At 43.5% G+C, this 25,242-nt stretch overlaps 1 protein-coding gene across 1 annotated transcript; it reads right to left on the reverse strand.

The window, feature by feature from the left end:
* Positions 1–14,482: 14,482 nt before the first annotated feature.
* Positions 14,483–19,527, reverse strand: LOC118849815 (leptin). The gene is made up of 2 exons (XM_036758825.1): positions 19,381–19,527; positions 14,483–14,842 (listed from the first exon to the last, which is right to left on the reverse strand). Exons 1-2 carry the CDS (start codon positions 19,522–19,524, stop codon positions 14,483–14,485), a joined length of 504 nt encoding a protein of 167 aa, XP_036614720.1. The 5' UTR covers positions 19,525–19,527.
* Between the last annotated feature and the right edge of the window lie 5,715 nt (positions 19,528–25,242).

Here is a 25,242-nt window from a genome sequence, read left to right on the forward strand (position 1 = left end):
TGGTCCAGGGGAAAAGAGCATTGAATATGGACTTTTACTCAACTGAGGTAAGACCCTAGGTTCAAGGCAAAGGCTTTATCTTTGGCTACATGACAAGGCTCGTGTTGAGCCTTGGTTTTTTCTCCTATAAAAGCAGGAAAACAATATCTAGAGAGTACAATGTAATGAATGGAGGCAGTTTTAGAGTGAGAGACATGTCTTTCTATGTCTTTGGCCTTCTTATCTATGTGACCATGAAAAAATCATTTAACCCTCCAGTGCTCTAGGAAACTTTTTAACCTGGAAGCAGAAGTGCCGATGTGAATTGGTGAAGGTATTTTCCACGCTGAGAATACCCTACACTTATGAAATCACAGGTCCAGATGAAAAACGGTCTACCCCACCCACTTCATAGGATTGTGAATACTGTATCCTATTATGGACATAAAAGGACTTTGTAAACTTTAAGGAGCTATCTGTATGCATGTGAGGTGGTGTTATTGATTACCCATTCTGCCAAAACATCCTGATGGAATGTAGGGGCGAAATCTAGTACGCCTCAATCAACCACTGATATGTTTCTATATAGCTAGAGCTTAGATTTCCCATAGATCAAACTCCATCATTTGATGGAGAAATATTGACTCCTCAGCCAGAAGGTTTGGCATCATGAAGATGCAACTTATAAACTGTTCATTATTTACCAGGAATAGGCAGCTAAACAAACAAACAGGCAAATAAATTGATGAATGAATGAATAAATAAATTTTCTTGTTGTTACTGTTGTGTCTGACTCCTCATGACCCATTTGGGGTTTTCTTGGCAAAGCTACTGGAGTGGTTTGCCATTTCCTTCTCCAACTCATTTTATAGATGAGGAAACTGAGGCAAGCAGGGCTAAGTGGTCACACATGTAGTAAGTGTCTCTAGGCCAGATTTAAACTCAGGTCTTCCTAACTCCAAGCCTGGTACTTCATTCACTGTACCAGCTAGCTGCCCACAAATAAATATATAGATAGATATAAAAAAACTAATTTTTAACAAAGGAATCTTAGAATTAGATTTGAATATTTTCCCTGGAACTAGGGCAAATAAGGGGCAGTCAGGATAATTTCAGGACTAATTTTCTGCTGAGTAGGACTTTTTGGGGTTTGCCCTCCTCCTTACAGTTTCTGTGTTGTGCTGTGCTGAGGTGTGTTGGGCTCCAAGTCTACAGGAAGGTCCAAAGAGACAGACTGGTTCAGAACGAAGGACAGTAACTGGAATTGGAGTCTACCGCTTACTATTTTGGGCAAGTTACTTAACTTCTCTGAAACTCATCTTCTTCTATGAGTTGGAAGGTCCCCTTCCAGTTCTAAATTTACCACCCTAGTAAGCTCTCTCGAGGCTTACTCAGCTGAGGAGGAGCAGGAGACAGAAACTTCTGTTCTGAAGACTGGGTAACAGCCTAGCCTGGTGCTGGCTGGAGTGTGGACACCTTGTGTGGGTTTCTAAAATGGGTGCCCAGGCCCTCCAAGCACCTGTGATGCTCTTCTGAAACTGGGGTCTTCTGAAACTCCCAGATGTTTAATCATGAGTGCAGAAGGAAGGCTTTCCCCTGGCCCTCCACTCTCAAACCATACACAACTGGGAATGAGGTGAGATAAGCCAAGAGATGAATTTATGCTCCCCAGACTCCAGACAGTTTTAGGCAAAGGACAGGACAGGACAAGACAGGACAGTATAGAGTGGTGTCTGGAAGCTAGGGACAAAGAACCCATATTCCACAGCCTAGGAGAGGGAAGAAGAGAAGGCAGGAAAGGGAACCTGGGCCATAAATGGCCCGAAGGCTTTTCTCACTATTAAACTGTTAATAATAGGAAAGGTTATTTGCAAAACAGCAGGGACAGAGCAGTAACGACACAGCACCTCCAATCCAGATCCTTGGGGGGTAGATAGGCTAGGGTGTTTCCCTCATCTTCCCTCAACTTCATGGACAGCTGTAAGGCCCAGGTCTCCTGGCGACAGAGATGGGGACAGGCTTGTTTCTCCCTGGTTCTTTGCAGGCCTGTCTGTCTCTCCTTGTTTGATTTGCTAAATCTCTGTTTTAGTTCACTGTTTCACACCCACACCAACAGTCTGTCATCCCCTGAAGGCCCTGGGACATCTGCCAGGCAGCGTAATCAAATGTGAAGTTAAATACAAGTCAGCTAAACATCATTTTGCTTACAAATGATTCTGGCTTACTTATTAAAGTAGGTCCACTTAGACCCTCCACCTGACTATACTTGTTGGTCTTTAGTTCAAGATCCTGTATACAGAGGAGACCTCTAGGTTGTTCAGTGAACAGAGTGCTGGGCCTGGAGTCAGGAACACCTGAGTTCAAATTTGGCTTCAGACACTTGCTAACTGTGTGACTCTGGACAAGTCCCTTAACGTTTGTTTGCCTTAATCCACTGGAGGAGAAAATGGAAACCAGTCCAGTATCTTTGCCAAGAAAATCCCATGAATAGTGTGGACAGAATCATGAAATCAAACATGACTGAACAACGTCAATACTGTATAAAGCATGCTTACAGTGTAGATTCTAGGTTTTCTCTGCTAAGTTGGGTCCCCAGAAGGTGGCTGGCCTCTTGTCCTATCAGGGGTCTAGGGGTAACCCTAAGGGGTTAGGAGTGTTTTTCTAGAACTATTGCTTGTGAGCCTTAACAGGTATGCTTCTCCCCTCAATTATTAGTTTATATCATTTAGCCAGCCAGATTTAATTAGCTTTTAGAAAAGGGTATTTACTAAGGTAACTATAATAAAAACGATTGCTACAAATCATCCTCTTTCCCCCTTTCCCATTCCCCTCCCCCCCAAAAAAGGTCTGGGATATAATCTTTTTAAAAATTGAATTTTATTTGGTTTCAGTGAATTAAATTTTATTTATTTTCTATCAATGAAAGTCTGCCTTCTTTCTCTTTTCCCTCACCCTTCCAAACTGAGAAAGGAAAACAAAACCTGAGCTAAACAAATGGTCAAATGATTGTCTGTGTCCATGTCTGAGAAAAAATATGTTTTATCTGATACTCTGAGTCTCTTACCTTTCTATCAGGAAGCAAGTAGCACATTTCATCACGAGTCCTCTGGAATCATGGTCGTTCATTACATTGATCGGCGTTCCTAAGTTTTTCAAAGTTGTTTGTCTTTACAATACTGCTATCGTATAAATTGTTTTCCTGGTTCTTCTCACTTCATTCAGTTCACATATGTCTTTCTAGTTTTCTCTGAAATGATCGCCTTGGTCCTTTCTCATAGCACAGTAGATTCTAATATTCGTACACCACAACTTGCTCACTTTGCCAGTTGATGGATACTCCCTCAGTTTCTAGTTCTTTGTCACAAAAAGCGAAAAGAACTTTTGATTTTTTTGAATATTTCTTGTCTCATGAAGTCACTAGTTTCTATTTGTTCCATTCTAATTTTTAGATGGTTTGTTGCTTAGCAAGGTTTTGCACCTTTTTGGCCAAGCTGGTAAATCCCTTTCTAATTTTTTCTTCCATAGCTCTTATTTCTATCCCAAATTTTCCTCTAGTGCTTTCATTTGATTTATAAGAACATTTTAAACTCTCTCTCTCTCTTTCTCTCTTTCTGTCTCTCTCTTAGTTGAACTTATGCCCAAGCTGTGTTTTTTTCTGAAGCTTTGCTTGTAAATGTTTTGGAGTCATTCTCTTCTTCTGAGGTTAGGTCTTGATTTTCCCTACTACTATAATAGCTATTACGGAGTGATTTTTTTTTTTTTGCCTTATTGTTTCTACTTCCTACTCATTCTGTTTCTTACTTCTTCCTACTTCCTGGCTTTGGATTTTATGTTGGGGCCATGCTCTGTGTACTTCTGGAAAGAATGTCTAGGATGGTCCTGTTGCTGGTTTCCTGAGGGCAATAAATGTTGTATTATTCCAGGATTTTAGGGACAGCTCAGGCTGGGGACCTGCAAGCCTTCGGTGATCCCTGGGTTTGAGTTTGATCATCACACCTGTGGGCTTGCCCTGGTTGGAGTTTCAGTAGTCTGCTGCTGGTCTCAGCCCCCTCTCAGCCATCTGGAAAGCTTTACTTGTTCAGAGTGACAGGCCTGCAGTCTCCCCTTTGGTGGGTTGGGATTCCTGCTCTGGTTATTCTACTATAGTTTTCAGACAGGGCTAGAAGCTAGAACTGAGCCTCTATTCTGCTCCTGAGATCAGAGCTTCTCAGCTGCTTCTTGCTTTCAAACTTGGTACTGCCTGCTTATGAATCTAGTGAAGTACCCAGTGCAGTTCTCGTTGTCACTCCTAAAGAGGAAAGAGTATTTAGGGGAAGAGGGTGCCATTCAGGTCAAATGCATCAGGGCAGTCAAGAAAGATGGCAGTGGACAAAAGGCCATCACGATTAGCCAAATGTGAATTTCTGTTGTTATTTCTCCTTCCTGCAGAATCTCTCCATTTTCAGTGCCAGCACTCTTGTCTTTTTAACCTCTTGTTCTCCTTCCTTCCTTCCTTCCTTCCTTCCTCCCTTCCTTCCTTCCTTCCTTCCTTCTTTTCTTCCTTCCTCCTTCACTCTCTTCACATCCTTTTCTTCTACAAGGTTTTTCTATCTTCCCATCTGTCCTCTTTTCTCTGTTCCCAATGCCACCCCCCTTTTGCAGACCCTCTTTACCTCTCACCTGGACTATTGCAGCAGTCTGTCCCCAGTCTGGTCCTCTTCTAATTCTGTCTACAAACTACTGCCAAAGACACAAGTATGATGAATGATTCCCAACTATCTACAGAATGAAGTCCAAACTTCTTAGCTTGACATTCAGGGCTCTCCAAGATTTGTCCCCAAACCATTACTTTAGGCTTATCACTTACTCACATTCCCCTTTTGTACACTCTGTAATCCAGCCAAACTGGCCTATTCACGATTCTCTGAACACAGTCTCCACTTCGCCTCCCTCCCCCAACCCCTACCCGTCTCCTGTAACTTTGCTCATCATGTTCTTTCCCTCTGGGATGCCTTTCAGTCCCAAATCCATCTGCTCAATTTCTAGTCATTCTTCAAAGCACAGCTCAAATCCTACATTCTCTATGAAGTCTTCTTTGGTCTCTTCAGCTAGAAATCATTTCCGTCTCCTCTGAACAATGAATAATGATGATCACAATAGCTCACATTTAAGGTTTAAGGTTTTCAGATCCCTTTATACATATTTGTCATTTAATCCTCACAATAACCCTATGAAGTAAGTGTTTTTAATCCCCATTTTTCAGATGGGGAACCTGAGGCTCACACAGTTTCAGTGATTTGCCCAGGGCCTGATTTGAACCCAGGGCCTCTTGACTCTTGATCCAGAACTGGGTCTTCTAATCTACTCTATTGCACTTCCTTTTAATTTGCTTTACATTGAACCTTTTCTGAGTCCTCCGGCTCTAAATTTCCCCCTCCTCCAAAAAAAATGACCTTGTGTATATTGTCTATCTCCTTTTCTATGTACACGTGGTCTCCTTCATAGAATGTAAGCTCCTTGAAGGCAATGACTATTTAATTCTTCTTTTGTATCCCTAGTACCCAGTACAATGCCAGACACATGGTAGGCACTTAATAAATGGTGGTTGATGGCCTATTGTAGTTATTTTGTATGTGTTTTGTATGTGTTTTATCTCCTCAATGTGAGCTCCCTGAGGAAAAGGACCATTGTGTCCATGTTACTCTATTAGGCAGAAAATACACACAGACACACACACACACAGACACACACACACACTCCTTATCCTCAAGGAGCTTCCATATTAGTTGAGGAGATAAGACATTTGTAAAATAATTATAACCATCTGGATACCCAGTGGTTAGCTGTCAGTTGAGGCATTGTTCCATACACCAAAAGCCCAGTGGTCCATGAAGGTAGGAAATCTCCTTTAGCAGGGCACTGGGGAAGGGAGGGAGAGGGGAAGGGGGAGGAGCCAAGCCAAGATGGTGGAGAAAAGGAAGGCACTCATCTGATCTCTCCCCCAAACCCCTACGGACACCTTTGAATCATGCCCTAAAACAAATTCTGGAGTGGTAGAACCCACAAAAGGATGGGGTGAAACAATTTTTCTAGCCCAAGACAACTTAGAAGGTGGGTAGAAAAGATCTATCACAGTGGTATGAGTGGGGAACGCAGACTGAGCCAGCATAGGAAGTGGGCACACCTGTAAACCAGAAGCTGGTCGGGGCGGCAGGGGCGGGGAGTGTGACTGAATCAGCCTGGGCAGCAGCTGCTTCCAAGGCTCTCAGCCCACAGATGGAAAGGGAGGGGGTCTGATAACTGGTCAGAAGATTGCAGGGATCCCTTTGCTAGCACTGGGGGTAGGACTCTGTTGCTTTGCCCACACTTGGATCTGGGTCACAGTCCTGGGTGGCAGTCCCAGGGTGAGGAGGGAGCACTAGCACACCAGAGCTTGAGGTCGAAGGGGATGCTGCAGGAGACCCGGTCGCAGTTCCAGGGTAGAAAAGAGTGCTTGTGGTTACTCACAGACCAGAGTACAGGCCAGGTGGTAAGTAAACACCTCTCCTTAAATCATACCACCTTGGAACAACTGAAAGTTTGCAGACCCCCAGAAATGGGAAAAACCTGAAGCTTGGAACAGTGCCCCCTCCACCCTGGGAGCAGAGCCTAACTTTAATATTAAGTTAAAAATCAAGAAATAGGCTGGAAAAATGAGCAAACAACAAAATGGTGACCATAGAAAGTTATTATGATGACAGGGAAGATCAAAATGAAGAAGACAACAAAGTCAAAACTACTACATCCAAAGCCTCAAAGAAAAATGTGAATTGGTCTCAGGCCAAAAAAAAAAAAAAAGAATTCTCAAAAAGGATTTTAAAAATAAAATAAGAGAGGTAGAGGAAAAATTGGGAAAATAAATAACAGCGATACGAGAAAATCATGAAAAAAAGCAGAGTACTGAGTTTGGAGTCAACGTCCTGGCTTTACGGCTTGCTCTTTGAATGAATTTGGATAAATCACTTGATTTCCCTGAGTCTTAGTTTGCTCAACTGTAAAATGAAGGAAACTAGATTACCGCCATGGTCCCTAGCTCCCATTAAGGCTCTCTGTTATATCATTATGCTTCTATGGTAAGCAATAGGTGCTTAATAATTGCTTGTTGAATTGACATGGATTGAATTCCAGCCCTAAAGAAACAGTATACATGATATGTGCATATATAGGCTATGGAAATGACATCTTCTAATAAATATCTAAGTGGGGCAGGCAGGGGGTAGAGTGGGTAGAGTACTGAGCCTGGAGTCAGGAAGATCTAAGTTCAAATCCAGCCTCAGATACTCAGTAGCTGTGTGCCCCTGGCTAAATCACTTAACCCTGCTTGCCTCAGTTTCCTCTTCTGTAAAAGGAGCTGGAGAAGAAAATGGCAAATCACTCTAATATCCTTGCCAAGAAAACCCCAAATGGGGTCCCAAAGAGTTAGACATGACTGAAGACATCTAACAACAACAACATCTAAGCAGTTACACTGTCTCTGTTCTGGTAGTAACCTTTTGTTCCATGAGCTGAGACCCTGGCATTCATCTTCTCCTTGGCAGGATATCTTAGAGATATACATTTGTCATCTCCCAGACTCTAAAGAGCTGATCTCACTTCTTGGAGAGCTAGGAGGTGGTTGGGGGTGGAGAAAGAGAACTGACTCAGAAGGCTACATAGGTCATTCCTCAGTGATCTGTGAGTGGAGGGAAGGGATGGTGGGGAAACTAGCAAAGCCTAAAAAACCTGGGAAATCTCCCTTTTTTGTGGTTGTTGACCCTGTTTCTTGGGGGCTTCACTCGCTGGGTTTGTAGAGATAGTCTACCCTAACACTGCTCCGGCTTCTTCCCTCTGTTCTTCTTGCAAAGCATCCATCACATGATAACCTCCCACCCCTTTAATTTTCTTATTCTATTCCATTCCAACACTATGGCATCCTGCAGCCTGTGAAATCTCTTAGTATCGTAGAGGAGCAGTTAGGTGGCACAGTGGATAGAGTGCCAGGTCGGTAGTCAGAAAGACTCATTTTCCTGAGTTCAAATCTGGCCTGAGACACTTATTAGCTATGTGACCCTGGGCACTTAACCCTGTTTGCCTCAGTTTCCTCATCTGTAAAATGAGTTGGAGAAGGAAATGGCAAACCACTCTAGTACCTTTGCCAAGAAACCCCAAATGGAGTCACGAAGAGTTGGACATGACTGAAAATGACTCAGCAACAGTATCATAAATTCCGAATTGGAAGAGACCTTGGAAGTCATCTAAGTCCAGCTCTTGTCTTTTACAGGTGAGGAAACTGAGGCTCAGAGAAGCGGTGACTTGCCTAAAGTCACAGAGGAAGGAAGTGGCCGAGCCAGATTTGAACCCTGGTCCTCTGACGCCAATCCGGGACTTTTTCCACTGTACAGTAGCAGTGAATATACCATGCAACCTATGACTGCGTAAATAACTTGAAGCTATTTATTACTATTCTTATTGTCATTTTTATGGGAATGGGTGGCACATTTCAGGAATAGGAACTAGAAATAAGTGTGGAAAGGGAACTAAATGTATATGGCTGACTTGTGAGTATTTGTGCCAATGGAGGGGACCAGGGTTATGGATAACCCCAAACATTGAATGATCTGAAAGTCATTTCTGTTTGGCTTTGGAAGCCATGATATTACATTTTTTTTTCTTGGCAGTAGATTTTACATGGACAGAGCCATAAAATGATAGATTTCACTGGTGGCTCTTTCAGCAAAAGAGCAGCGGAAGTCTGGGGCCACAGAACGCCCCGCAGATGTTCCATTGAATCGCTGCCATTATTGAAACAAGGCCTCCTTCGCTGTGCTGATCCCTCTCAGGCCCTGTCTTCCAACGGACAGTCCTGGTCTTCAAGGCGTGCCAAGGGCCGTGAAGCACTGTGAGGGCAGGAACTATATTCCATTCATCTCTCTATCCCCTATAGTGTCTAGCCCCGTTTCTTTTTCAGAGTGGGCAATCCATACATGTTTGCTGGTGCATGATGAAATGCATGATTCCTCTTGGGCCCTGGGCCTGAGGGCAGATGAGACAGGCCCTTCCATTTTGTTTGGTCATTTGACAGGACTGGTATTAACAGTGCTTGCCTCACATAGAGTGGCTTTAGAAAATCCACTTCAGGATACTAATGTCCCTGAGAATCTGTACTGACAGTTTCCCAGGCTGGCACATTTGCCTCCCTAATTATGCTCCATTTAGGCCAATATTAAAATTAGCCTGCATTCCTTGGATGTATGCCAACTGGGCAGTTGAGGGCAGGTGGCCAAGAGTCTCTTGGGCAGCAAGAAAGAATTGGCTCAGAATTTAAAATTTTCTAGTAGATAATTAGGGGGTTAACTAAAGGGAGAGTGGATAGCTGTCTTTGAATATGCCAACTAGGGGTCCCAGTGGACAGAGCTGGAAGACTCTGGAAGACTCAGGAAGACCTGAGTTCAAATTCGATCTCAGGTACCTCCTAGCTGTGTGATCCTGGGCAAGTCACTTAACTGCTGCCTGACTCAGTTTCCTCATCTGTAAAGCACGGATAATAATAGCACCTACCTCCCAGGATTGTCATGAAGATCAATTGAGATAGTATTTGCAAAAGAGTACTTAGCACAGTGCCTGTCACAGAGTAGGTGCTGTGAAGTATGAAGCAGATTTTACATTTGAAGGGCAAATTGTGCTGCTTGATCCTGGAGGAAAGATGTGGGACCAATGGGGATAAGTTACAAGCAGACAGATCTCAGCTCCATGTGAAGAAGTTTCTAACGTTTAGATTTGTCCAACTATGGGACAGACTATCTTGTAAAGTAATGAGTTCCTGGTTGCTTGAGGTATTCAAGTAGAAGTCACATAACCATTTTAGAGCATTGATTCAGGGCTGGAAAGGACTGCAGGATCATCAGTTCCAACCTCTTCATTTTATAGCTGAGGAACTTAAGGTGCAGAGAATTTTGAGTGACTTGCCCAAAGTCTCACAACCTTACAGGGAACTGTTAGTTCCAGAGGAATACTGCTCTAAAAAGTGATCAGAAGAAGAATGTTACATCAGGGCTTTCCAGCTTTTTGGTGGGGTTTGGCAGTGTTATTGTGAAATGAATCTGGTGGGGCACCCTCGAGTGGGGTATAGGCACTCTCCCTAGAAAAGAAATTCTTAACCTTTTTTTTTTGTATTATGGCAGTCTGGTGAAGCCATTTGGCTTCTTTTGGCAGTCTTGTGAAGCCCTGCTCAGTATCATGTTTTTAAATAAATAAAAGAAAGTAGTAAGATCACAAAGAAAACAATTATATTAAAAACAGTTCTCAAAGTACTAAAAAAGTTCCCAGACCTTTGCTTAAGAACAAGAGAATTTTGTTCTGATCGCTTCTGCTTTGCCATCCCTATTTTCTGTTAGAGTGGGCAGTCCTGGCTTCATTTGCTTCGGGAGTATACATCATTCAAGAACGTGCTAAAGAAATCCAGCGACTTTGGGACATCATTTACAGATGCTGCTGGCTCTGTGTTTTGGGGGTAATCTTTTACCTTGAATAAGTGGGAGCTGGCTCTGCCTGATGCCAGGATGGAATTGGCCCCCACTGATGGATGGGGTTGTGCCAAGTCAGACCTTATTAACTAAAATGAGCTTTGGGATTGCAGCCCCACCTCCACTCCCACCGCCTCCTCAAGAAACAGCAAAGGAATATGAAGTCTTTTGGGGGGTAAAGGTAGTTTATTTGGAATCTTCTGAAGTTTTCTTTTCTACAAAGGATGGAGAAAAATGCAAACAATTTAAGGTTCACTGTGCCCTTGGGAAGAAATTTGACTTTAGAATTGATGCATCTGGTTTTATAAAGGAAGGGACCATATTTTTCTGTCTGAGCAGAAATGATGAAGGATAAGATTTCTGATGAGGGACCCAGACAGTAGTCATGTTATGTGGTGGCATCATGTAACCCCCTTGCTTAAGGTCCTCCAATGCTGACTGTTTCACCTCTTGACTTCTCTTTATTGTCCTTCAAGACCTTTCTCAGCCTTCTTTTTAAGACTCTCTTGCCTCGCTGCTTCGTCTGCAACCCCACCAATTCCTGAATGTAGCTTGCTTGTTCTCACTTTTGTGTATCTTAATAGGTCATAGTCTCTCCCCCAAAGCCCCTCTGCTTCCCCCTGCCCATTCTCATCCTGCTTCCCCTTCAAAACCTGCCTCAAAACTCCCCCTTTCCAGGAAGCTTCCTTAGCCCAAAGTAACTGAATCACATTCAGTCTTGCTAGATGGGCTCATACTCCAACAAGGTGGCAATCAGGAGCCCAGAGTATGCCACCTGCTAGGTGCTCCATCTTATATTACAGTTAGTTCTCTAGCCTCTGTGTACTCGAAGCTTCCTTGTGTCTCAAATGGGAATAAAAACCTGCCTGACCTACTTCAAAAATGGTGTTGGGAGGTGAGAACAGGGGTGAAAGGGGTTGGAAAAATTAGAAGTATGATACATGATCACAGGATAGCATTACTACCTTGGTGGTCCCCAGAGTTTGTTGCTCAGCTTATCTTATGCCCTATCTCACATTTGCCAATATGATTTGCTTTGCAATTATGCTTTTATTATTTCTGTTATAACCAGAGGCAGAAGTTTCACATGTAGTTTTTCCTAGCCTGGGTGTCAATTCCTTGAGATGAAGGAATGGGTTTTCTCTTTTCTTTTGTATCTCCCTATAATATATGGTAGAGGTGGCTAGGTGGTACAGTAGATAGAGCTCTGGGTTTAGAGTCAAGAAGATTTGAGTTCAAATCCAGCCTCAGAAACTTCCTAGCTATGTGACCTTGGGTAAGTCACAACCTTTGTTTGCCCCTGGAGAAGGAAATGAGGAACCACGTCAGCATATTTGCTAAGAAATTTGCCAAGACGGTATGGTTCATGGGGTCACAAAGAGTTGGACATGACCGAATAATAATAATATATGGCACTGTCCAGTCCTCAGCAACCAATATCTAAGCAGCACTGATTTAACTTCATTTAGCTTGAAAAAACAACCAAACAGCTGTCTCAGATAATGGGGTCAGCATTTCAAAGGCTGGCAGATTTTAAAGAGGAAAATCCCATGCCTTCCTATGTGCCCTCACTGCTTTGATCAATAGCTCTGGCCGCAGGTGGCTTATCGCATAGACATGATTGCACTTTCATTCTGATACCTCAATATTACTGATCGTTATCTGTAGGCCAGGGGGCCTTAAACATCCTAGGTCTTTGGACCATTCACCAAGAACCCTGCTCTTACTCACCAATGGAAAAGAGGAAACCCTCATCATCAGGTCAATGATTTAGAGCCAGAAGGGCTTTTAGAGCTCATCTAGTCCAAACTCTTTAGGAACTGAAGTTCAGAATGGTTCAATGACTGGCCAGAGGAAATAAATAGCAGAGATTGAGATCTGAACCCAGGTCCTTTGACTTCAAATCCAAAGCTTTTCTGAATACCCCACGCTGCCTCTACCATCTGAATGAATAGGGGAGAGTGACTCTGCTTTGTTTGAGACACCCATAAAAGGACACCATAAGGGTTTGATTAATTCATGTCAGAGGCTCAAGTACAGATACTTTCATGATATAAATAATAAAGGATTAGCCCAGGGCCACAAGGAGAACCAGACAACTCTAGGTAAGTAATTCTGGTTTGAGTATAGAGACAGAGTCTCCCATTAAGCACATAGAAGAAATGCCAGAATTGGGCTTGATGGTGATGGGCAGCCTCTGAAGGGAGAGAGGACAAGCACGTAGTAGGTGAGTATAGGAATGCAGATTTAGAGCTGGGAGAGACTTTACCTAACCCCTTCATTTTATACATAGAGAAACTGAGGCCCAGAGAGTTTCTGCCAAATGAGATAATATAGAAGTTATATCAAGTGAATAGCACAGTGCCTGTGTTTTCAGCCTGGCACAGAGTAGGCCCTGTAGAAATGCTTATTTCCCTCTCTTTTTCCTTATGTGACTGGTTCACTATAAAGTAAGGATTCTAACTCAGGTCTTCTGTGTGAGAGGAAAAGGGAGAGAGTCAAGCACAGTCAGCTCTCTCTGGGATTTCTCACCTACATTCATTTCCCAGTAGCTGGGTGAGGTGTGTGTACATTTTCTTTGGTTCTTTCATTCTTCTCCATTCTCACTCTCCCAGTCCACCACCTATAACACTTTCCTAGATGACGGCCTCTGCCCTCAGTGCTTTTTGCATTGTATGGCGCTGCTTCCTTAATCTGTTTCTAAGCCTCAAGTATATGGCCACCATTAGCAAATAGCTGTTCATTCTCAAAGCCCCAATTTCCACAAATTCCTTGAAATTCCTCTACAGTCTCTTTGAGCGAGATCACTCTGGTTTGTAGCCTCCTATCTGTTTCTCTTCTCCCTGACCCCCTTTAGTGGTTTTTGGGAAATATGTTCTCCTGGGTGGCCACGCGGGCTGAGAAATGGACATCACAGTATTACGTGTTGCACCCCAAGGGGGCTGCTTTTTCTTGAGGTATGTGGTAGGAAGATGAGAAGTGGAAGGGGACAAAAGGACCTTTTATGCTAAACGTTATTCAAAGGACACACACAGTAGCAATCCATCTTATCCTGAAAATATAACCCCATTCCATCCCACCCCACCCTTGAATTTTACTGCTGAAAATTCCATTTGAAAACAATTCTCTTCTTTTTCCCTTAAATAATCTGGTACTTGGTGATCCACTTGAGATGGCATAGAAGCCGATGAAAACATGTCACTTTAATTTAAAGTCAGTCACAGTAGAAATAAAGAGTGAAGGGAGAAGTTAGTTCCAGGGCAGCCTTGGCTGGGTCTGGCTTGGAAGCCATGATGCTCCCGAAGTCACTCAACAGGACCCAGGGTTTCCTTCTCCAATGGCCGCACTGATCCTGAAGCACTCTTAGTCTGAGCTGGTCTGGGACAGACCACAAAAGTAAACGCAGCAAAACAACAACAGACAACAAACCCAACAATAAATAAAAGATTCCAAGTCGTGCCACTTAGGATTTGCCAACTGCATCAAGGGGCCATCCCATAATAATTTAAAATGGGGCTCCTCACAGGTGTTATCTCAGATTGAAACCCTCTGATGACTCTTCAAAGTTACCAGGGAAAGATTAATATGTCCATCACCTGAAGTCACGACTGCTCACATTAATATGTAGTAGGGGGGCGGGGGGGCGGGAAGAAAGGGGAGAGGGTTTAGGAAGGAGGTGAAGAAGGGATAGATATCAGCTCCATCAGTAGCTGAAGAGTTTAGTAAGAACCACACTATGATATACTCATTGTTCATTGAATGGTAACTTGAGTCAAATTTTGATATGTGTGTAGATCTTTGGTGTCCAGTTGTATATGACAATTTATTTTGCCTTGGAGGACATGACTAGGAGGATTGAGAGGGTACCAGCTTAAATCCTAGGTAAAGGATATAGTCAGAAGCCTAGATTTTGCTGAAGAAGTCTAAAAAAGTTTTCTAATCTAGAGATTTCATGAACCAGGGGAGAGAAACCTTTTTTGGCTTCAGCAACCATGGATGAGATCCAGCTGTTGGAGCATGCCGTACAGGGACTTCTGAAGTCGGGTCAGGGTCACCACCTCCGTGGAGTACAGCGATGCTTCCATGACACCTTCCAGATTTCCCAAAGCACCCAAACCATCAGCTTCATCGAAGGGACAGCTCTTTAAGGTACCCAGCAAATGGAGAAGGTCCCTGAGGTTCTCAAGGTCATTGGATATTTGTACCATGTTTCTGGAAGACAGATTGGAAAGGATCTGCTGGTAGATGGCCAAAGTCTGGTCCATGTCTGACAGACTCTGGAACGGATGAAGCCCTGGGATGAAGTCCAAGCCGGTCACCCTCTGTTTGGCAGAGATCGAGTACTGTGTGAAAGGAAGAGGGAGAGAGTCAAGCACAGTCATTGAGTCCATTTCCCTTCTCTCTCTGGGCTTTAATTATTAGCATTTCCTAATAGTTTGGGGGAGTGTGTGTGTGTGTGTGTGTGTGTGTGTGTGTGTGTGTGTGTGTATGTGTATGTGTGAATTTTCTTAGATTCCTCCATTCTTCTCCATTTCTACTAGCTCAGTCTAGGTTCTCATCACTTCCTAGCTGGTCTCTGCCTCCAGCTTCTTGCTTTCTTCAATCCATTCTGGTTACTGTTGCCAGACTTCTTGAATTTGTTATCACACCCCTGTTTGAGAGCCTATTGTTAGGGTTATTATATTTTTATATATTGTTATATGTGTTATATATTGTTATGTTATATTGTCAGGTCTAAGCCCCTCTACCTATTTTTTTTCAGTTATCAAGCATTGATATGTTCTCTCTCCTACCACCCTTCCCTTCCACCCTGTGCTATTTTTCAAGGCTCTCTTTTGCTTTTTGTTATTAGGCCATTTCAGCTTCCTATTCTTTCTGACCCAATTTTGGGGTTTTCTTGGCAAAGATTCTGGAATGGTTTACCATTGCCTTTTCTAGCTCATTTTTACAAATGAGGAACTGAGGCAAAGAGTGTTAAGTGACTTGCCCCAGGTCACACGGCTAGTAAGTATCTGAGGCTGGATTTGAACTCACAAAGACACATCTTCCTGATTCTAAGCCCAGTATTCTATCCACTGTGCCACCTAGCTGCCCTTAAACATACTGGAGTGGTTTGGCATCTCCTTATCCAGCTCATTTTATGGATGAAGAAACTGAGACAAACAGGGTTAAGTGACTTGCCCAAGGTCACATAGCTAGTAAGTGTCTGAGGCTGGATTTGAACTCAGGTCTTCCTGACTCTAGGTCCAGTGCTCTATCTGCTGTACTCCCTAACTGCCTTCTTTTTGCTACCCCCACTTTATCAACTTAATCTTAATTTTCCACGGAAAGGCCGCCTAGTGCAGTACAAAGTCAGATATTTGAAGTTAGAGAATCTGACCTTGCTACTTTCTACCTTTGTGATTTTTGGCATTACAAGTCATGTAACCTCTTGGGCCTCAGTTTCCTGATCTGAAAAATGGGGAGAGGCAGGTTGGACCAGTTGACCTTTAAGATCACTTTCAGCTCTAAATCCTGTAATCCACTGGTCTCCAACATGCACCTCTGATCCAATCACGTCTCCTAGGTATTATAGGGTTATTTCCCGATTCTCTGTGATGGAATACCCTTTCTCTTCCATTCCCCCTCTTCCCATTCCTATTCCTTGTTCAAGGCCCAGCTTAAGTCTTATCCCTCTCACAGCACTACTCCCAGTATGAAGAACCCAAGAAGGAGTTAGTAACTTTTTATTGGTTTGAACTGAATTTTCTGAAATAGGTAAACTTGGGGTGTTCTGGTCTGGGAAGCACTGAGATCCCCTGTCACAGTCCTGTGATCTCTGACTGCAAATGGCCAGAACCTCTGGTAGAAGCACACATCTGGGTGCTTAGGGAAGGTCTCAGCAGGTGATGCCAAAAACACAGAATCATCACTGCCCAAGCCCTTTGGTGTATGCTTGGCTATGAGATTTCTAGCAGCTTATAATTCAGCCCACAGCCATACTCTCCCCAGGACGCTTACAACACAGGGAAACAAATATAGACACGTAGAGAAAACCATTCAGGGAATCACTCACCAGAAATACACTGCTCTGTAGGTCTCACCTGGCTCTCTTGCCCTCCCCCCGACCATACAGGCAGCTTCAGAGGAGACATGAGATCAGTGGTTTAGTTTACTCATTGTATGAACAGTATTGTACCTTAAGTTTCATCCTCACCTCCTCCCTTCATCCCCTCCCTGGGAGAGAATGTCTTCTGGACTTGCATCCCCCACTGCTTGGTTAAGCTGCTCGTGATCCAGTTTCTTAATCAACTAGAACATGTGCCAATCAGCATTTCTGACCTAGTCCCTGGACTCAGGTCAAGACTTCCTCAAGAACAATTGGAGGAGACTGCCCTGCCTCCCTTCAGTTGGCAGACTTCTTCCCCTCAGCTGCTTGCTGTTAGACAAATGGACCACATAAACTGGGCCCTTGCTCTGGAAACACCAGACCTTCAGAACCACATCTGGTTGAACTGGGAAAGTCTAGGGTCTCCAGCTGATTCCTACTTCTACCTCCTGGAAATTCTCTGCCTTTCTAAAAGCATCTTCCTGTGGTTTGCTGTCTGGATTCACTGACTCTGCCAAGGCTATATGCTTGGGGGTGTCACAATGGAAATGCAGGTTGTGTCTAGTGTGGTACTGCCTCCCTTTAGGGGAATCTTGGGCTCTGACTGACCCCTCATCTCCATGTGTGGGCTCAGGACTAACTTTGACTAACCTTATGGTTTAACATATATGATCAATGTAAGGATTGACCGTGATTCAGATAAAGAATGTTGCCTTTCTCCTGATAAAGAGGTTTTGTATTCAAGAAGCAGATTGAAGACACATATTTTTGGACACGACCAATGTGGGAATTTGTTTTGCTTGACTGTGTATATTTGTTACAAAGACTTTCTTTTTCTTTTTTCTTTTTCTCTTTCTAGTGCAGGGGAAGGTGGAAAAAGAAAGTATTTTAAATAAAAAATTTAAATATATTTTTTGAGAAGTTTTATTGATGGCCTTTTAAAAAGAAAATTTTCAATTAACAAGAATTTATTTTCTCTCCCTCTTACCTATTCCACTGGAAAAAAAGAAAACCAAAACTCTTGTGACAGATACACATAGTCAAGCAATAAAAAAAATCTATGCCGATGTCTTTTATTTTTACTTTAAAGTGATTTCCAGACACACCCCACTTCCAACCTTAATGAGTCCTCCCTTCCAATGACAACTACAAAAACCAATGGAATAAAATCTTCCAACACAGTGCTCTTGTCTGCCAGTATACGAAACAATCTGCACCCATGGTACTCCACTTCTTAGCAGAGAGTAAGAAGGAGAATTTGCTTGTCTTTTCTCTGGAGCCAAGATGTGCCATTCGTTATAATTACTTCACATTCAGCTTTTGCTGCCTTAACATACTCTTTTTGGCCCTGAACCAGCACCCTTCATTCCTGCCTTCTGGTTGGTCATTTATTTCACATCAGTCAAGGCAGCTATGTCTCCAGGCAGAGGATGCCCAGCTAAGTGGTCTGTTGAGTCCTTATTTTGGATCTTTCTTCTATCAGTACTATCTCCTCCCGGCCTGAGATGCCTCTCAGTTGGTAGGATTGATGATATTTTCTAAAAATAAGCAGCCCCCAGCATGTCTGGGACTGTATCTCATTTATAATGGGGCTGCTCCTAAATAGTAAGGAACCCTGCCTTAAATTGCTAGTAGCTTCTTAGGAGGAAGAACTGCCCATTTGGGGGCTATCTCCCCCCTCCAAACAAGTTGTCATTGCCAATTCTGTGGAGAAGGACCAGGGCTGGGTCTTAAGATCTAGTTCATACAGACTTAGAAATGTCAGGGTCTCCTCTGGTTGCCCCAGGAACACGGGCAAGCGAACAATAGTGGTTGGGGCAATAGCCATGCTCCCATAGCCCAAGACTCTGGCACCACAGTCACTTGTACGGCGCTCTCCTGCTGTGTCACAAGCTAACAACCACCCCCTGTTGTTCCTGCAGCTGCTCACCCAGCAAGAGTGTGACCTCCATCGGGCCCTCTAGCATTATGGGGAAAGGATAGCTTCCATAGCATGCTGTTCTTACCATTCAGATTACAGCATTTCTCTAGCATAAGTACATCCAAGAGAGTTAGGGAAGGGCTCTGAAGGTGGTGTCAAGGACCATAGCCATCACTCATCTTCTGACATGGTATCCTCCTTGCCCAAGTTGTCTGGTGTAGGAAGTCACTTAAGACTTCATTATCAGTATCAGTACAACCCACTGCTGCACTCTCCTACTAGTGACACTCTCACCATAGGGGCATACAAGGAAAGGGGCTGAAGTAACTCAAATCTCCAGAGCTATACTGCTTTGCCACTCATATGGTCTCCCCTCATATGGATCTGAACCCAGGCCTGCAGATTCCCAGTCTATCGCAGTTTCTACTGCATGACCTAGCAAGAGAGGATCAGAGAGGATGAACCATAATTGCCTTGAATTCCAGAGAAGCACCAATGCCACAGGCTAGCCACCCTTGCTACAGGCCATACAGAATATTCTGGCATTTCTAAGTCAGCCTGTTTGGGTCTTGGTTTCTTTGACGGTAAATTAGAACTAAGCATGGCTAATGTTAGTTATTGATGCCATTGGGTCTATTACTTTCTTAAAATGACTGCTTTTGCAAACATCTAACAAAGATAAGTTTCCTTTCACCTATTTTATGACCAGAACCACACAGAGGAAGGGTAGATAGGGGTGATGGTCAACATTCATACAGAAGAAAACTAGAGACAAAGAAAGAGGAGCTATGGGTTCTAGGTCACTCTCTGGGAAGGCAATCCAATCCAGATCCCACATTGAGTAATGGAGTACATTGATACACTCTCCCTACCGTGTGTGAGATGTCATTGATCCTGGTGATGATGGTCTTGGTGAGGGTTTTTGTATCATCTTGTACTTTCCGGATGGGCACCGCTTGGCTGCAGTAGAAATAATAGCAAAGCCACAAGAACCCGCACAAGGGCACACCATGCATTTTCCTTTCCAAGGTGGGTATTCCTGTCTGACCTTGAAAAGAAGAAGGAAGCAAACTGAGGTGCTGGTAACTCAGGGTACCCCAGGGCAAACCCTACCCCTGATCCCCAAATGTCATCATCCTTGACTGCTTTCTGGGCCAAAGTCCAGGATAAGTCATTACCGAGAAATATCAATGGAATACATTCCCTTAGGCAGTGACAGTGAATACAGAGTGCTGGGCCTGAGGTCAAGAAGTCTTGAATTCAAATTCTGCCTTAGACACTTACTAGCTATGTGACCTTAGGCAAGTCACTTAAACCTCTGTTTGACTCAGTTTCTTCAACTGTAAATATGAGGATCATCAACAGCACCTACTTCCCAGGTCTGCTATGAAGGTCAAATGAGATAATATTTGCAAAAAAGTGCATAAATGCTTATTTTCTTCCTTCCTTAGGAGTTGTGCAGTCATAATCCATAAAACTACAGTGAAATTTTGTTTTGTTTTTCAACACCAGACCACATCCTGGTAAACCTGGGTTGGATGAAGTTTTAGTGGTGGTAACGATGTTATAACCACCATAACACTAATTAAGCATGCAGGGTGGGCATAGGTATAGCTCAGGTGATCTGTTTAACTGGACACTCTTATTACCACTGAGAACTTATTGTGTGGATGGGAGACTCCTTCCTGGGCTACAACCTCAAGACCATGAGCTATTTCTCCTTTCCTGCCTCTATTCACCATCCACTCCTAAATCTCTTCTTGTAGGACTTGCTTCCCAACATTCTAATGAAACTGCTTACTCAAAGATTACCAGCGATCTCTTACTTGTTAAGATACCTTTCCCCTCAGTTCTCATCTTCTTAGCCACTTTTACCACTGCTGAACACCTCCCTGGATGCTCACTTCTCCCTTGGCTTTCTCTTGGTTCTCTCCTGCCTCTCCTCCTACTTGTCTGACTACTTTTTTATTTGTCACGTCATTAACCATCTTCTGACCTTACTTGGCCAAAACACACTTTTATCAACTGCCATGGGTTTACTTATCTCTATGTAGATGACTTCCAAATTTATAGACAGCCCTATAGTCCGCCACTGCCAAATACCTGCTGGCATCTTCACTTGAATGTCCTACAAGCATCTCAGGTCTAGCTATGCCCAAAATGTAACTCATTATCTTCCCACCCTACATCTGTACCTCCTATAAACTCTACTTCGGATGAGGCCATTCCCATCCTCTTATTCACTTAGGATCACCCTTGATGCTTCTATCTCCTTCTTCAGGCCCATCAGATCAGTTGCCACTTTCTATGGATTCTATTTGCATAACATCTCTCAAATCTATCCCTTTCTCTCTCCCCACAAAGATAGCTCATGACCTCTTGCTATCCTCCAGACTTTCATCACCTCTTGACTGGATTATAGTAACAGCCCCCAAATTGATTTCCATACTTCCAGTCTCTCCCCTCTCCAATCCATCCTCCATATATCCTTGGAAAGAGAGGTCAGACTAGCTAATAACCTCAATGTTGACAGTTTGGTACTTAATGTGTTCTTTTCTTTGATTAAGCAGGGCTTACACCAATTTGAAGACAATGTACTCTCCAGTTTCTTTCTATTTGGAATCTTCACACCTAGTTTATCCTCCTTTTTGTGAATGTTCTCATGAACAGTTTGGTGTAGTGGATGGAGGGGTCTGAATGAGAAAAACCTAGATGCAAATTCCACCTCCGAGACCTGTTAGCTGTGTACAAGTCGCAACCTCTTTGTGCGCTGAGAAACTCCTTGGGGTTTATCTGCTAAGTTATAGATGGATTGTGATTGCATTGGTGAAAGAATTTCCCATAACCTGAGTTCCTTAAATTGATGAAATCACAGACTTTTCAAGTATTTCCAGATTCTAAATATAAAGACCAAAATCTATCTTGCTGTATAAATAAGACCTATCTTATTCCACAAGAATCAGGAGCCTAGCTGAGTAGAGATTGGTATCATTGAGTCAATGTTGAAGAATTATTGAATCTCAGGTGGGGTCATCTCCAGTCATCCTGATCTATATCTGGCTAGTGGACCCAGATGGCTCTGGAGGAGAAAGTGAGGCTGGTGACTGCACAGCCCTCCCTCACTTAAATCCAATTCACTTGTAAGTCATGGCATCACCTCCCTGACGTCATGGTCCTCTTTGAGAATGAAAGACAAACAACAATAACATCTCTCCAGATCTATCACCTCCAGTTGTCCTGACCTATGTCTTACAATTGGACTCAGATGGCTCTGGAGGAGAAAATGAGGCTGGTGACTTTGCACAGCCCTCCCTCACTTAAATCCAATTCACTTGCAAGTTGTTGTTTCACTCTATTGATGTCATTGGTCCTCTTCTAGAATGAAGGACAAACAAACAAACAAACACAACAGAATTTGGGTTGGAAAGGGATGACACAAGGCCCTGCATGCCAGTGCCTAATAATTTGCCATCTAACCTCTGCTTGAATACTGCCCCCCCATAATGGAGATCTCATTGCCATTCCACTTTTGTTGTTGTTTTTTTTTTTGGAGGGGGGAAGGCAGGGCAATTGGGATTAAGTGACTTGCCCAAGGTCACACAGCTAGTAAGTGTGTCAAGTGTCTGAGGTTGGATTTGAACTCAGGTCCTCCTGACTCCAGGGCTGGTGCTCTACTCACTGTGCCACCTAGTTGCCCCACCATTCCACTTTTGGACAGCTTTAATTATTAGGAATTTTGTTCTTAATTAAAATATTTATTAAGCACCTACTATGTGCCAGTTACTGTGCTAAGCATTGAGGATACAAACAAAGGCAAAAATGTTATATGCCTACTCAAAGAGCTGGCACTCTAATAGAAGAGACAATAAACAACTACGTACAACGTAAATGGAAAGTAACCTCAGAGGGAAGACACTAACTGTAGGGGCAACTGAGAAAACCTTTCTGCAGAAAGTGGAATGTGAGCTGGGTCTTGAAGGGAATCTTGAAGGGAAGTCAGGAAGCAGAGGTGTGGAGAGACAGTATCTCAAGGACAGGGAGCAGGGAGCGACAATGCTTGGAGTCAATAGAGGGAGGCTCATACAGGAAGAACAGCAAAGAAGCCAGTGTAGTTGGGTTGTAGATTACGTGGAAGTGAGTAAAATGTAAGAGGAAGCCAGATTGTGAAGGATTTGAAAAGCCAAATGGAATTTTAGGCTTGATGCTGAAGGTTTCTCTGCTGGTAAAGCCCCTACTCCCCATCACAGTCTTATGTTGCTTTGATCTGGAAAGACCGTCCTAGCTCTGAAAGCCCTTTATTCTCCCCACTCCCACAAAACTCTAAACTTAAAGTACCAGCAGGGAAAATATTTACATAACTTGCTACCTTATTGTTTGATCTTAGCCTTAGGCAAGGAAGAAATCTTAGGGTTAGCTAGGGAAGATCAGGGAGGAAATTAACCAAGCCATACTGGGGCTCTATCTGAGTTGGCTGAAAGGACAGGGCTACAGCAGGGGCTGTAAGCGAGCACTAGGTAGAGGTCCATGTAGATGGGCAGACAACAAGAAGAGCAAGGAGGGGATCAAAGATCTTATCACAGGGATGAGAGTTCAGAGATAAGACTCTAGCCACTGGAGTGATTTTTGATGTAAAGCTAAACCCAAATAATCCAATAAAAACTTGTCTCACAGGACAACCTTACAATTATTGATCGATAAATAAGTGCTGCCATACCCTGCCTCCACTTCCTCTCTTCTCATTAATTTCTAAAAAGTCCAAAATCTGGCTCCAACATCATCATTCAACTGAAACTGTCCTCTCGAAAGTTACGGGTGATCTCTTAATTGGCCAATCTACTACCATTTTCTTAATCCTTGTTCTGCTCTCTGCAACCTCTGAAACTGGATTATTACCCTTTTCTCCTGGATGCTTTCTCCTCTCTAGGTTTTCAAGACTGATTCTCTCTCTCTCTCTCTCTCTCTCTCTCTCTCTCTCTCTCTCTCTCTCTGTCTTTCCGAGTCTCTGTGTTTCTCTATCTCTGTCTCTCTCTGTCTCTCTGTGTCTCACTCACTCTCTGTCTCTATCTCTGTCTCTCTGTCTCTCTCTCTCTCGTCCTTCCACTTGTCCAACCACTCCTTTTCAGTCTCTATTTTCTGGATTTTCATCTAGGTCACACTTATTAACCATGAGTGTTTCCCAAGGGTCTGTCCTTTTTTCTTATTCTACATTCTCTTAATTGTCATCTACATGTAGATAATTCCCAGATCTAAATATCCAGCCCTAGTGTCTCTTCTGAGCTACAGTCCCACATCCCCGATTGCCTTTTGTGCACCTCAGATTAGATGTTCCATAGGCATCTCTAATTCGACATGCCCAAAACAGAACTCATTATCGCTCCCCTCTTCTGAACTTCACTCCTACTACGGAGAACCTCATAATCCTCCTGGTGTCTGAGGTTCACAGTTTCAGTGTCATCTTCAACTCCTCACTTGTGCCCCTGCACTTGTCATTTCTACCTTCACAGCTTCCCAGGTTGTTCCCCCTTCTCTCCCAACTCCCAACTCACCCAGTCACCAACAGGGTACAAGCCCTAACAGCTTCATTCCTGGAATATTCTACTAGCCTTCTGGTTGGTCTTCCCTGATCCATGTTTTTCTGCACTTTAACCCATCCTTCCCTCATCTTCCTAAAGCATAGGTCTGACTATGTCACCCTTCTACTCAATAAACCCCAGGGTTTTTGGAGTCTATCTCTGAACTCTCATCCCTGTGATAAGATCTTTGATCCCCGCCTTGCTCTTCTTGTTGTCTGCCCATCTACATGGACCTCTACCTAGTGCTCGCTTACAGCCCCTGCTCTGTAGCCCTGTCCTTTCAGCCAACTCAGATAGAGCCCCAGTATGGCTTGGTTAATTTCCTCCCTGATCTTCCCTAGCTAACCCTAAGATTTCTTCCTTGCCTAAGGCTAAGATCAAACAGTAAGGTAGCAAGTTATGTAAATATTTTCCCTGCTGGTACTTTAAGTTTAGAGTTTTGTGGGAGTGGGGAGAATAAAGGGCTTTCAGAGCTAGGACGGTCTTTCCAGATCAAAGCAACATAGGACTGTGATGGGGAGTGGGGGCTTTACCAGCAGAGAAATCGAGACAACTTGTAGGACAGCCAAGAGCCTACAGCCCACTAGGCGATTTTTCCATCCACTCCAAGCCCTTGTGGGCGTTGATGGCAAGAGGGAGGGATCCAATTCTCAGATTGGCCCTGGAGGAACTTACCCTGCCCAGATGCTAGTCTGAAGCCAAAGCTAGCCCCCATCCATGTTCTCATTGGGAGACAAATATAGGTTAGTCAGAGCTGTCTACTTTTGTACGCGGTAAATACTGACTTCATCTTGGCTTCAACTATGGCCACCAAGCCTTGTTTCCAGTACCCTTTTTGCTCAAAATATTTCCACATTTTATTCTCTTCATCCAAACATTTTAAGGAGGAAAACACTCAATCAACAAGCATTTATTAGTGTACCATGTCATGTTCTAGTCCCCGGACCATGGAGACAAAAGTGATACTGTTCTTGCCTTCAAGTCTACCGGGGGAAATAGCCTACAAAATACATACAAGGTTATGGGGAAGAGAAACTAACAATGTGGTTCAGGTCCCATTTCTGGCAGATTGACTTGCAAAGCATGCAAGTCACAAGTATGCTTTGCATCCTAGGCAAGTCACTCAACCTCAAAGAGGGGAGACTTGAACTGCTGGAGGCC

Source organism: Trichosurus vulpecula, chromosome 5 (genome assembly GCF_011100635.1).
Source record: "Trichosurus vulpecula isolate mTriVul1 chromosome 5, mTriVul1.pri, whole genome shotgun sequence".
NCBI classification, from domain to species: domain Eukaryota; kingdom Metazoa; phylum Chordata; class Mammalia; order Diprotodontia; family Phalangeridae; genus Trichosurus; species Trichosurus vulpecula.

What these genes read in the sequence shown, in the direction of transcription:
- LOC118849815 (XM_036758825.1), bottom strand. Translation starts at nt 19,524, where the DNA reads ATGCATGGTGTGCCCTTGTGCGGGTTCTTGTGGCTTTGCTATTATTTC. An exon ending in TCAATGACATCTCACACACG is followed by an intron (nt 14,843 to 19,380) that starts GTAGGGAGAGTG and finishes CCTTTCACACAG; the next exon opens with TACTCGATCTCTGCCAAACA.